The 13895-nt window shown below is 39.0% G+C and overlaps 1 protein-coding gene across 1 annotated transcript in view; it reads right to left on the reverse strand.

Moving 5' to 3' along the window:
• ABCA10 (ATP binding cassette subfamily A member 10) overlaps positions 1 to 13895 on the reverse strand; it is a 76965-nt gene that overhangs the window by 54385 nt on the left and 8685 nt on the right. Inside the window, exons 7-9 of the mRNA XM_007073441.3 lie at positions 6220 to 6361; positions 5818 to 6003; positions 4475 to 4622 (exon numbers count right to left, since the gene is read on the reverse strand). Of these exons, the coding sequence (XP_007073503.2) occupies positions 4475 to 4622; positions 5818 to 6003; positions 6220 to 6361 (476 nt within the window). The remainder of the gene's footprint in view (positions 1 to 4474; positions 4623 to 5817; positions 6004 to 6219; positions 6362 to 13895) is intronic.

The raw sequence follows: 13895 nt of genomic DNA on the forward strand, positions 1-13895 counted from the left end.
AACCTTCTATCTTGCTATGATCGCCACTGCAAAAGAGAAAAACCTATTTTCACTGCAAAAATATGGATATTTAAAGGCTATAATCTCACCACGCGGAAGACAACTTCCAAAGGAAGAATTAAGGGACAAAAATAAGTTTCGCATGATTTCTCATTTCAACAAAAACAAGAGAAAACATGGTCAGGCATGACCACCAATACCGGAACTGCTCTGGAGAACCAAATCCCAAATTCTGCACAGGACCTCTCGAGGTGGCAGGAACAGACACCTACAGAGGGACTTCCTCGGAGGTTACCCTCAGCATCTTCGGGATCTTTACGTGTCATATCGCCCTGTGTATAGCTGTGCACAGACATGTGTATTTGGAGAAAATCTCCCCTTCCAATTTCTTGTTAGCTGGCTATTAATCCCTACCCTAAAACCACATCTCACAGCCAATCTATGCACTGGCTCTACCTAACGATTTTTAATTTCCCCTCCACTACGGCTGTCTCCCATTGCCGGGCACACATACTATTCCTTTAGGCTCCACAAAATTTTGTGCGCTCTTGTCCACCAGGTAAACTTTCTTATCCTTGAAGCGCAACTGAAATTCTTTCCTCCAACCTTTTCGTGACCCACCAACCTTAGAACTTACCCCATCAGAGAACCTTGTGTTATCCTCTCCTATCACGCTTCCTACGCTACATTTACTTACTAATTTACAGAAGCGTTTCCAGCGCTAACTGTGAAAGACTGCTGACCCACATAAATTTTAATAAGCAGTTATGTGCTAAACAGGTACACAGATGAAACCTGATATCTCATTCGTTTCGATTTCATGGGATATTTGGGCATAGGAAAAGAAGTATAAGTGTAAAAACATTTAAATATAACCTCCTCTCAAAGTGTGGGTTTGGAAGATGTTGATAGAAATTTGGAGTAAAGGAAACATAGAGTACCCAAATAAAGGGAAGTGAGATTGAATCAAATTTATGGGGCAAAAAAAGGAGGAAGAGAAGGAGGAGGTAGAGGAAGAGGCTGAGGAGAAGCGGATGGGGGGGTGGGGAGAAGGAGAAGAAGGAAAAGAGGAAATAGGTTTTTCATTGGAAGCTGAAGGAAAAAAAAAGAGGACATTCCCGTATTCCTTCATCTTATGTTTATTGAGAACTTCTTATGCACGAGCTGGTCTCTAGAAGGAAAAACACATTGTTTATCCTGAAGAAAGTTAAAATAGGAAGACAAACATATGCATTTATTTATTTCACCAGAAATTTATTGAGTACCTACTATGTGACAAAGACTACTCTAGACGCTTGGAGATACCAGTGTAATGAAAAGCAAACATTTTTTTTTCCTCAGAGGACTTACATTCTAGACACAAAAGACAGGAAGTAAACAATAAACATAATGAATATTGAATTTTGGTAAAACAAAACCAAACACCAAGCAAAACCAAAAAATCAAAGGGGGGTGTTCAGTCAATTTCAAAGTTTTAATCCAAGTCCTGCTAACTCTGTTCTTGGACCAGTCATAGAACCTCTCCCGACCACTGTTCTGGCATTCTCTAAGATGTGAGGCCTGTTCCAAATGCTGAACTAAATACTGACTGCTAAAAATTTCTGGTTATGTTAATACATAGGAAAGGGAAAAAATTGAATTCCATTTTCCTGGACATAAATCCTACTTATTGTGCCTTCCCGTAGTGGAAGATGGAGGCTAGGGGAGTACCTGAAAAGAAAAAGTAAGCTAATTATGAATGCATAGAGAACTTAATAAGAAAAAAGTAGATATTTACCTATTAAAATACAAATTAAATTCTAGATGGAAATATCAGAGAAAAAAGTATTTTTTTAAGTTTATTTATTTTCAGAGACAGAGAGAGAGAGAGAGCATGAACAGGAGAGGGGCAGAGAGAGAGAGGGAGAGAGAGAATCTCAAGCAGGCTCCACACTGTCAGCACAGAGCCCTAGGAAGGCCTCGAGCCCACGAACCTTGAGATCCTGACCTGAGCCGAAGAGTCAGATGCTTAACCAACTGAACCACCCAGGCACCCCCAAAATTATTTTAAATGTAGAAAAAACACAAAAATTGAGGACAAATAGGTAATACGGCACAGAGTTGTGACAGGGGATAATTAACTTCAGAGCATTAACAACGATGTCTCCCTGGATTCACAAGACAGAGTTCCGACTTTATCTACGAGGCTCCTGGGCCTGGCAGGCTAAAAACAAATTGACTCGATAAACAATGGGTAAAGGAGAAAATAAGAAATTCCAAAGGAGAAAAGATGATGAGAAAATGGAGAAGAGCCTAGCCCCAGTTTAGCTGGGGCTTTGAAGAGTTCCGCAGAAAGGAATTTTTAAAACCACTGTCATGAGTGCAGACATCAGGAGAGCAGATCTGGGAGTTTAAGGTCCATTTTGCAGGCTTGAAATGACAGTAAATTTTTCTAATTACTCTTTTCTTTAAATGTTTGTTTATTTTTGAGAGAGAGAGAGAGACAGTATGAGCAGGAAAGGAGCAGAGAGAGAGGGAGACCCAGAATCGAAGCAGGCTCCAAGCTATCAGCACAGAGCCCCACACGGGGCTCAAACCCAGGAACCATGAGATCATGACCGGAGCTGAAGTCGGATGCTTAACCGACTGAGCCAACCAGGTGCCCCTCCAATTATTTTGACACTAGAATCAGCCAATTTTTGACTGTGACCTGCACAAGGCAAGGGCACATATTACCTTGGTTTTCAGGGGTTCCATATGCTATATGCTACTTTTAGTTCAAAGAAGAAATCTCATTTAATTTTAAGAACTTGTTTATTTACAAGGATAATTTTGCCAAATAATTTCAAAGGCAATTTGCTGAATGCATAAGAAATACAGTATTTCAAAATGATAGATGATGAAATTTTAAAATGAAATTATACTAATGGCACGAATAAAAGGCATAGGGGATAAAATCCTAAAATAATAGTGCAATAGAGGTGAAGAACAGGAAAAATAAAAGTCTGAAAGGAAACTATAAATATTTTAAAAATAGAATACCTGGATTAGAAACGAGGTAAAGAAAGACACCAAAATAATAGGGTTTGAGGGGCACCTGGGTGGCTCAGTCAGTTAAGGCTCTGGCTCTTGGTTTCGTCTCAGGTCATGATCTCACAGTTGGTGAGTTCGAGCCCCACATCAGGCTCAGCGCTGACAGTGTGGAGCCTGCTTGGGATTCTCTCTTCCTCTCTCTCTGCCCCTCCCCTGCTTGGGCACTCTCTCTCTCTCCCTAAATAAATGAATAAATAAACTTAAAAAAAATAATAATAGGGTTTGAAAAGGACAGACCTATTCATACTCTGACACATGAGAAGGAATTATGGATGACTACAGTTTATAGATTTTATGTGGGCAAAAGGGAATAGAAGTATATTAGTTCCTGGGATTATATATGCATTCTATGTAGGAATTTGGTAATAATTTGATAATAATTTAAAAGTCATTTGTAGAGTTTATTTTACTAATTTTTGTAACACCATTAAAAGCATTCTCATTAGCCTGATTGTAAAAGATCATAAAAAGAGGTGTGCCTGGGTGGTTCAGTCAGTTGAGTATCTGACTTCAGCTCAGGTCATCATCTCCAGCTTCAGTGAGTTCAAGCCCCACATCAGGCTCTGTGCTGACAGCTCAGAGCCTGGAGCCTGCTTCAGATTCTGTGTGTGTCTCTCTCTCTGCCCCTCCCCTGCTCATGCTCTCTCTCTCTCTCTTTCAAAAATAAATAAACATTAAAACAAAATCAAACTGGGTGGCTCAGTCGGTTAAGTGTCCAACTTCAGCTCAGGTCATGATCTCATAGTTCATGAGTTCAAGCCTCATGTCAGGCTCTGCGCTGGACAGCTCAGAGCCTGGAGCCTGAAGATTCTGTGTCTCCCTCTCTCTCTCTGGCTCTCCCCTGCTCATGCTCTGTTTTTCTCTCGAGAATAAAGAAACATTAAAAATAAACATTAAAAAGGTCATGAAAAGAAGGAAAAGAAGAGGTCATCCATTAACTTTATTTAACTGTGTTTTTTCCTTCATATTCTTGAGATGCAGAAGAACACGTTTCCTAGAGCCAAATATTAGCAAGAGTTGTTTAATGAACTATCTTATCGTCCATTAGTTCAATTCAGGCACTAAAAAGCATCATCATAATCAATAGCTGTTATAGTTATTTCTTTCTCTTTCCCACCTACAACACACACACACACACACACACACACACACCCCCTACCTTTATAAAAATTAAAACCCAAAACAAATACAAGTTATTTTTAACCAAAATGTTTTAACCAACTAATTCTGGTCAGACCATTAAGTAGTGGGATGAAAGCGAGGAGATGTTATTCTTTTGAAACTTTTTCCTTTTCTCTGCCATCAGAAAGGCTTCTTAAATCACAAGTAGACAAATATTAAGACATTGCCTTACAAGAAGCAAAATTGCTCTAAATTCAGCTTTAACCACAATATTACTTACCAGGCAAAGCTCGCTCAAAATATAACATTAGTATCAGATAGAGAAGAGTATCAAGTGCCAAAATGAAGAAAGTAACCATCATTACGTGTGACTCTCCAGACGGATCAGGAAAAGTAATGCCCATCAGGTAATAATCCATGTGTGAAATCTGACATTAAAAAGAATAAAATAACAGTTAGATGAACCCATAAAGCTAAAGGTTTTTTTAATTAAATGGTGCTGCCTAGACAAATATAATTCATATCTTAATAGCCTTTTTTTCAAACACGCACAGTGAACTTGTTAGTAGTGTTGCTTTTTACAAATAAAATTGTCACAAGAGTGGGAAATGCTATAGAAGAAAGTCAAACAACCGAAGAATAGAAACTTGACGGACTAACTGATTATCACAGAAGGTTTGAAGAAGGAGATTTAGAGAAGTGGACAAAACTAACATATTCTAGGAAGAGAAACTCAGAGTGGGCAGTGAAATTAGAAGACATTTAAAGGAAATATAAAAATGCTGAGGATAAGATATTGTGGAAACATTATAGGATCAAACAAATATTGAAGACTCGAAGAGACTAATTTTAAAGATAATAAAGATAATAGCTCGCATTCCCACAGCATGTGTCAGGGACTGCTCTAGCATTATGCGAGTACAATAACACGCTCAGCCCTCACGTTTACCCCCATGTATAAAGGTGACTTCTACCCACATCCCCATTCTACAGATCGAGGTGCCTTCTACTCACATCCCCATTCTACAGATGAAGAAAGGGAAGCTACGGAAAGCAAGGTTACCCAGCTGGTACGTGGGCAGAGCTGAGCCTGATTCCTGCACTCGGTCTCCACTTATTACTCATTATTACTCATAACCTCCACACTTAACTGCCTCCTTAAAACGGGCACACAAATCAGGGGCGTCTGCGTGGCTTAGTCAGTTGAGCGCCTGACTTCGGCTCAGGTCATGATCTCACAGTTGGTGAGTTTGAGCCCCGCGACGGGCTCTGTGCTGACAGTGCGGAGCCTGCTCGGGATTCTCTGTCTCCCTCTCTCTCTGCCCCTCCCTCACTAGCTCTCTCTCTCAAAAATAAATAAAAACATTTAAAAAAATTTAAATGGGGACACACATCAGTAAAACTGCGTGGTCGGATACCAGGCAATTATTTTTCTACTTTATATTTTCTAGGATTTTACAAATGATCCATGTGCCTTGTTTATTACTTTGATGAGAACTGACAACAGAATACAGCAGAACTTCTTGAAATAGAGGGTGACTGGTCACTAAGTTTCATGAAGTACCAAACTCTTCCATTTTGAAAATCTAATAAGTAAAACCGTAAAATCATTGTGTTCTTTACCTGAGCCATTCCGGCAGTGAAGGCAAAGGGGCTAAAAAGACTTAAGATCCATCCCAGAGATGAAGGAAGTTGTCTGTACAATACAGTGAATCCCAGACATCCCCAAAATGTAGTGAAGAGAAACCCGACCAAACTGGTAAGGACAGGTTTCTTTATCAACACGCTCAGGAGGAAAGCCAATGCTATCTGAAGGAAGAAAGAAGAGTGCCAATTGGTATTTTTTTTCCCTTTGGGAATCATTTCGATTAATCAGTTGCTCCCATTGTCAACAAACTCTCTCAAAACATATAGAAAACATGATATCAAATTAGTGACTATGCCATACCAACATCCTGAAGAAACGTCATTTGTTCACATATCTGAGACGCGAAGCAGGTAAAGAGATACGTGTTGTCCACTCACCAAGGACAGGCCATATAGGACAAAGAGTGTGACGATCACCAGGAAGCCAACAATCACTACAGTTTTGCTCAGCGTTATGATCAGAGCCATAGCAATGGACAGGATAAATACGAAGCCTGCATACATTAATCCCCAGGAGAGCCTACGGTAGAAACAAGTTGTTAATTCAGAATATCACGCACATACAAATGTTTGAAGAGGCAATAGAACATGCACAGTGGTTGTGAGTTCAAGTTCTGAGAGCAAACACACCAAGGTCAAATTCACTCCAAAACTGTGGTTGTGCACTCTCTAACCATGTGATTATGGGCAAGTGACTTTTCCTTTCTCATCCTCATCTATGAAAGGGAGTGAAACATGGAAGCTGCCTCATAAGGGCAGTTCGAGGATTAAACAAGATACTGCGCATGAACGCTTAAGCTTCGCTGTTATTATAATTACTTCCCAACTGTTGAACGAATTGAAACATTCATATAACGATGTATAATCTGATTCTTGCAGTCAAGTGACTAAAGAAATATGAAATGGAAATACATTAATCTCACACTTAAACTTCCTTATACTAAACTTCCTTTTGGTATAAAACTTTTCTTAATGTTTAATTGAAATCTCTCATATTTAAGTAAAGCTCATTTTTTAATCATTTTCTTTTGTCCTCCTGCGACTTTTGACATTAACCAGTCAGCACATTGCTTTTACGAATTAGAAGACCACAGTGCACCTAGGAAGCACAGAACTAAAATAAGGCAAAAGGTCTCACGGGCATTAGCGCTGTACAATGGTGATCCTATATCACCGTAGCCAAAGCATGGTTGTTTGTGAAAATTTGTGGAAAAAAATGGAAAGGTATGTTTAAACACGAAAATAGCTCTCGCTTTTGAAAACTGGCCTTTCATGAAATACTAATAAACTGCCAAGTACCTTTTATATTTACATAGACCTTTCAGCACTTTGTATAAATAATGTATTTGAAATCCTTTTTTATAATCTTGTGTAGTACATAAATTAAGTTGTTACTATCACTGGTGAATAGCATTTTCATGTATACGAAAGGTAAGCTTGAATGATTATAGACTTTTATCCAAAGGATACAGGAGTGCTAATCCATAGGGGCACATGGACCCCAATGTTTATAGCAGTGCTTTCAACAATAGCCAAATTATGGAAAGAGCTCAAATGTCCATCAACGGATGAATGGATAAAGAAGATGTGGTTTATGTATACAATGGAATACTATTTGGCAATGAGAAAGAATGAAATCCTGCCATTTGCAACAACGTGGATGGAACTGAAGGTATTATGCTGAGTGAATATGTCAGTCAGAGAAAGACAGATATCATGTTTTCACTCATATGTGGAACTTGAGAAACTTAACAGAAGACCATGGGTAAAGGGAAGGGGAAAAAATAGCTTCAAACAGAGAGGAAGGCAAACCATAAGAGACTCTTAAATACAGAGAACAAACTAAGGGTTGATGGGTGGTGAGGGAGAGGGGAAAATGGGCGATGGGCATTGAGGAGGGTGCTTGTTGGGATGAGCATTGGGTGTTGTATGTAAGTGATGAATCACGGGAATCTACCCCCCAAACCAAGAGCACACTCTATATACTGTATGTCAGCCAACTTGATAATAACTTATATTTAAAAAAAATATCCACAACATATAAAGAACATGACTTAATATTAAATACCATCTGAGGGAAAAAAATGATTATAGCTTTCCCGGCAAGGAAGTTCCTCAGAAAACTAACAACAGAACTACCAAATGATCTAGCAATTCTAGTTCTGGATACTTATCTGAAGGAAATTAAAACCCTAACTCAAAAAGAGATCTGCACCCCCATTTATTGCAGCATTATTTACAATAGCCAAGCTGTGGAAGCCTAACTGTCCATCAATGGATGAAAGGACAAAAAAATGTGATAGGTAAGAGAGATATCTATACAGGCATACAGAGATACGCACAACAGAATATTATTCAGCCAGAAAGAAGAAGGAAATCTTGCCATTTGCGACAGCATGGATGGATCTTGAGGGCATTATGTTAAGTAAAGTAAGTCAGACAGAGAAAGAGAAATCTTACATAGTCTCGCTTATATGTAGAATCTAAAAGAAAAAACACACACATAACAAAAAACAAACTCATAGATACAGAGAGAAGAGATTGGTGGTTGCCAGAGGTGGGGGTGGGGAGCAGGCGAGATGGGTGAAGGTGACCAAAAAGGACGGACAAGTTATAAAGTAAGTCATGGGACTGTAATACACAGCTTAGTGACTATAGTTAATAACATGCTATTATCTACTTGAAAGTTGCTAAGTGAGTGGATCTTTAAAGTTCTCATCACAAGAAAGAGATTGTAAACCTGTGTGGGGGATAGATGGTAACTAGACATACTGTGTGATCATTTCCCAATATATACAAACATTGAATCATTATGTTTTGCACATGAAACTAATATAATATCAAATATCAATTATATCTCAATAAACAAGATCATAGTCTTCCTCTCATGCTCTCATTACTTGCTTTGAAATTTTAAAAATCTTTTATAATACTAAACACCTAACAATCTTATTCAATTAAGTTTTGAAGACAGGGTAAATCTTCATACATGGAAACATCTACTCCTAATACTTAAGAGTATTTTTTTTTTTTAAAGAGCTGGTCATAGATTGGGGTAAAGAGAACGTGAAACATGACAATTAGTTAAAAAGGAAAGAAATGAGAGACAATGGACAATATTACGTTCAATGAGTTAATAAGAATATTAGACGTATGTAAATTCCAATACATGTATAAAAGCATGAACCAACTCAAATACAATTATTTCCTATAATACATGCTTTTGTCATTTATAAATCGCGAGTGGGAATATAACATAGTATAGCCACTCTGGAAACCAGTTCGGCAGTTTCTTATAAAACTAAATTACCATGCAAGCCAGAAATCATACCACCGGGCATTTACCTCAGAGAAATGAAAACTTATGTTCATATAAATAGCTGGACATCAAGGTTCATAGCAGCTTTATTTGTAATACTCCCAAACCGGAAACAACTCCTCTCTTTTTCAAAGGTTGAACAGCTACACAGAGGTATGGCCAAACAAACAGAGATATTGCTACAATGGAATAGTCCTCGGCAAGAAAAAGGAGTGAACCATTGATAAATACAAACTTGGATGAAGTGCTTGGAAATTGTACTTGGAAATTGGACTTAGTGGGTGGAAAAAAGGCCCCAAAAGGTGATGAACCATGTGATTCCATTTATGCAGCATTCTTGAAATGTCAAAATTATAGAAATGGTGAACAGATTAGTGGTTGGCAGGGGTTAGGGGTTGGGGGATAAAGAAGAGAGTTGAATGTGGCTATAATAATGGAACAATGGAACTGTTCTGTATCTTAACTATATCAATGTCCATAATTTAACTGTATTATGATATGATACGATAGTTTTGCAAGATGTTATCCTTAGGGGAAACTGGGTAAAGAGGACATGCAATGTGTTTCTTAAAACTGAGTATGGGGGCACTTGCGTGGCTCAGTTGGTTAAGTGTCTGACTTCAGCTCAGGTCATGATCTCACGGTTTATGAGTTTGAGCCCTGTGTCGGGCTCTGTGCTGACAGCTCACAGCCTGGAGCCTGCTTCAGATTCTGTGTTTCTGTCTCTCTCTGCCCCTCTCCCCCTCTCTCAAAAATAAATATACATTACAAATTTCTTTAAAACTTTGTATGAATCGGGGCACCTGGGTGACTCAGTCAATTGAGTGTCTGACTCTTGATTTCTGCTCAGGTCATGATCTCAGGGTCATGGGACTGAGCCTCCCAACAGGCTCTGAGCTGAGCATGGAGACTGCTTAAGATTCTCTCTCTCTCTCTCTCTCTCTCTCTCTCTCTCCTTCTCTCCTGCTCACTCTCTCTCTCTCTCTCTACAATAAAATTGGAAAAAACTGAGTATGAATCCACTCCAAATGAAATGTTTAATTAGAAAAAATTGTAGTTACTTGTAGAACTAAGACTACACGATGTTTTATTTATTTTTTAATGTTTTTATTTATTTTTGAGACAGAGAGAGACAGAGCATGACCAGGGGAGGGGCAGAGAGAGAGGGAGACACAGAATCCGAAGCAGGCTCCAAGCTCTGAGCTGTCAGCACAGAGCCCGACGCGGGGCTCGAACTCACAGACCGCGAGATCATGACCTGAGCTAAAGTCAGACGCTCAACCGACTGAGCCACCCAGGCACCCCTACACGATGTTTTAAAAGGAGAAAGTGTGTTTTGTATTCTGTCAGTATAGATGCATAAACTATAAACAATTGGGGGGGGATTGGGAGAGACTGTTGGAAAACAGTACTTTGTTTTCAGTTAGTGTATTGAAGTAATACTATTCGTATGGTTAGACCCATTATATACATATATTTCTGGATAAAACAAATGAATAATTAGGGATATTCTAATTCTCACCTTCTCTGTATGTCTCAGTGCAAAGGAAAGGAGACCTAGTAGAAATACGGGAGAGGTTAAGTAAATGCTTTTCAACTATATTTGACTTGTAATTATCAGTATGAATTCATAAGACACTTATCTTTAATTGTGTGTGTGTTATTCTATATGAAAATGTAGAATACATATCATTATTCTATCTCTTCTGTTGACAAAGGCTAGAAACAATGACCAATCCAATAAATATCCAAAAAATATTTCTAGTATGCAATGTTCTTTTTTTTTTTTTTTTAACGTTTATTTTTGAGACAGAGAGAAACAGAGCATGAACGGGGGAGGATCAGAGAGAGGGAGACACAGATTCTGAAACAGGCTCCAGGCTCTGAGCTGTCAGGACAGAGCCCGACGCGGGGCTCGATCTCACGGACCGTGAGATCATGACCTGAGCCGAAGTCGGCCGCTTAACTGACTGAGCCACCCAGGCGCTCCCAGTATGCAACGTTCTTGACATACTTTTGCCAACTAAAAGAAATCTTGCCACACAAAGTAGCAAGAAATTTATTTTTTAAAAAATCCACTTGGAATCTTGTCAAAAAGAATCTGAAACTAACCTTTGACTCTCTTTGGCCAAAGATGGGACAATTTAGGGTTCAATAAGAATAATAATTATAGTGGCTTGAATCCTATTAGGCATATTCAGATCCATGAGTTTTTAATGGTATTTAAAAAATCAGTCATCTTTGAAGAATTTTAGGGGAACAGCTAATTATTATCTAATAAAGGAAAAAAATCAAGCAAAAAATTCTGTTTTCAATCATTTGTTTTATCCCTTTGTTTCCCTGTTCTACCCTCTTAAAAAAAATTAGTCCCAATAGGAGCTAATCATAATTCATGTATTATTTAAACCAAATTCTCTTAATTGTTAAGATAATTATGGCTCATAGAACTGAAATTGCTAGAATTTCATATAACAGATATGTATGGTTATAAAGAGAGTGCTGTAAATAATTCTCATGATCTATTCACAGTGTTTTATAGAAGAAATTACTCTGGAGATCCTTTGAAATTTCTGCACATATTTTGAAAAATCTGCATTCTTGAGCCTTATTTGGGTTAAGTAGATTATAGCAAATTTTGTGTGTAATCAGGGAGAAAACGTAAGAGTGTAAAATATACAAGAATGTGGGGACTTTATAAGAAATAAATCAGTTTTACTCCAATAACTGGGATGCCTGCATTTGGTAATGGTATTCTCTTGGAAGTTAGATTGTCAAAGCCATACTTTTTAATTCATAATATTTCATTTTAAAAATCTCTTTTCCTTATCTTTGATGAGAACCAGGGTGAAGAGCATATTCACAAACATTCTCCCCAATAGCACACAAGAGTAGCCAATTTTTAAAAATCTCTAGCCAATGTAAATCCTGCTAACCTGGACAGTTCTATATCAGGAAAACCTTCTGCTGTGTTTTTTCTCCATTTGAGGCACTTAGAAAGTTGGATCCATACGTAACGTTTTTCTTTTTCTTTTTTCAAAAACACTAAAGACAATATGATATGCATTTCTGTTGGCACATTTCACTAACAGCTTTTTCTATCAAGGGAAAAATATCACCTTGTCACTAATTTCCTTTTATTAATCTTTTTGACTTATGTAGCATAGTGGCTAAAAGAAGGGATTTTTCTTAGGTAAAAATCTTACCTTTCTGTGTCTTGGTCTTCTTACTTGTGAATAAGGATCATAGCACTATGAACTGTGAGTGATCCCTGGAATATGTTAAGTTCAATGTTTGCTGCTATGACTGTTTGTATTATACGCTATCTCAAGGTGTATGGGAAAAGGGTCAATAGATAAATGGAGACAGAGAGAGTCATTTTACTATGTGCCTTGTGCCTTATAAGCACCAACACTGTCTGTGCTAGGTACTTAATTATTTTTTAAACTTTTTTAATGTCTATTCATTTTTTGAGAAGGAGCGAGACAGAGAGAGAGTGCAAGTGGGGTAGGGGCAGAGAGAGAGAGTGGGACAGAGGATCCAAAGCAGGTTCTGTGCTGATAGCACAGAGCCTGACGCGGGGCTTAAACTCCCAAACTGGGAGATCATGACCTGAGCCAAAGTCGGACGCTCAACCAGCTGAGCCACCCAGGCGCCCCTTTTAAAGTTTTTTCTAATGTTTATTTTGGGGAGAGAGAGAGAGAGAGAGAGAGGGAGAGAGAGGGCATGAATGGGGGGAGGGACAGAGAGAGAGGGAGACACAGAATCTGAAGCTCCAGGCTGTGAGCTATCAGCACAGAGCCTGACACGGGGCTCGAACTGACAAACTGTGCTATCACTACCTGAGCCGAAGTCAAACACTTAACCGACTGAGCCACCCAGGTGCTCCTGTGCTAAGTACTTTAAACATATTGTCTCATCTAATCCTTTGTCCCACCCAAAGAATATCTTTATTGACCACCTATATGAATTGGTTTTAATAACATTGTGGTAAATTAGTTTGCTGTTCAAATTTTTCACTCCCTTCTTCCCTGTTTCACTTCCATGAAGGGATATATTACCTGTATCACTGATCTTGGGCTTGGCTATTTGGCCTGTTTTGGTTTTGGAGTGGGCAGAATATACTTCTTTGCCTCTTGACTTTGGATTTGTCCACATGACTTGCTTTGATGGATGGAATCTTATCAAATATGACTCGAGCAGGAGCCTGAAATGTGCGTGTGCAGTGAGATTTGCTCTCTTGCACTTTTGCGATTAGAGGAGAATATGTCGCTGTACTGCTGACCCATGGAGGTTGAGAGGCACGTGGGAAGACTTGGGTGAGACCTAAATGTGGATCCACACCCAGCCAGGCCCAGACGAGATCTGCCAGCCTCCAGCCATGCCACAGACAAATGAGAAGGAATGAATGATTGGTGTTTGAGGTTACTGGGTTTTGGAGTGCTTTTTTTTAGTTTATGTATTTACGTTGACAGAGAGTGCACATGCGTGTCCTGGGGAGGGGCAGAGAGAGAAGGAGAGAGTATCCCAGGCAGGCTCTGCACTTACGGAGTCTGAGGTGGGGCTTGAACCCACAAAATGCAAGATCGCGACCTGAGCTGAAGTTGGACACTTAACCGACTGAGCCACCCAGGCGCCCCTTAGGGTGTTTCGTTATACGGCATTTTTCTGGCAATAGCTAATTGATAACAAGCACCCTATTTCCTATTCTTCAACTCTGGGAAACATAAGCACAGTC

This window comes from Panthera tigris, chromosome E1, assembly GCF_018350195.1.
Source record: "Panthera tigris isolate Pti1 chromosome E1, P.tigris_Pti1_mat1.1, whole genome shotgun sequence".
NCBI lineage: Eukaryota > Metazoa > Chordata > Mammalia > Carnivora > Felidae > Panthera > Panthera tigris.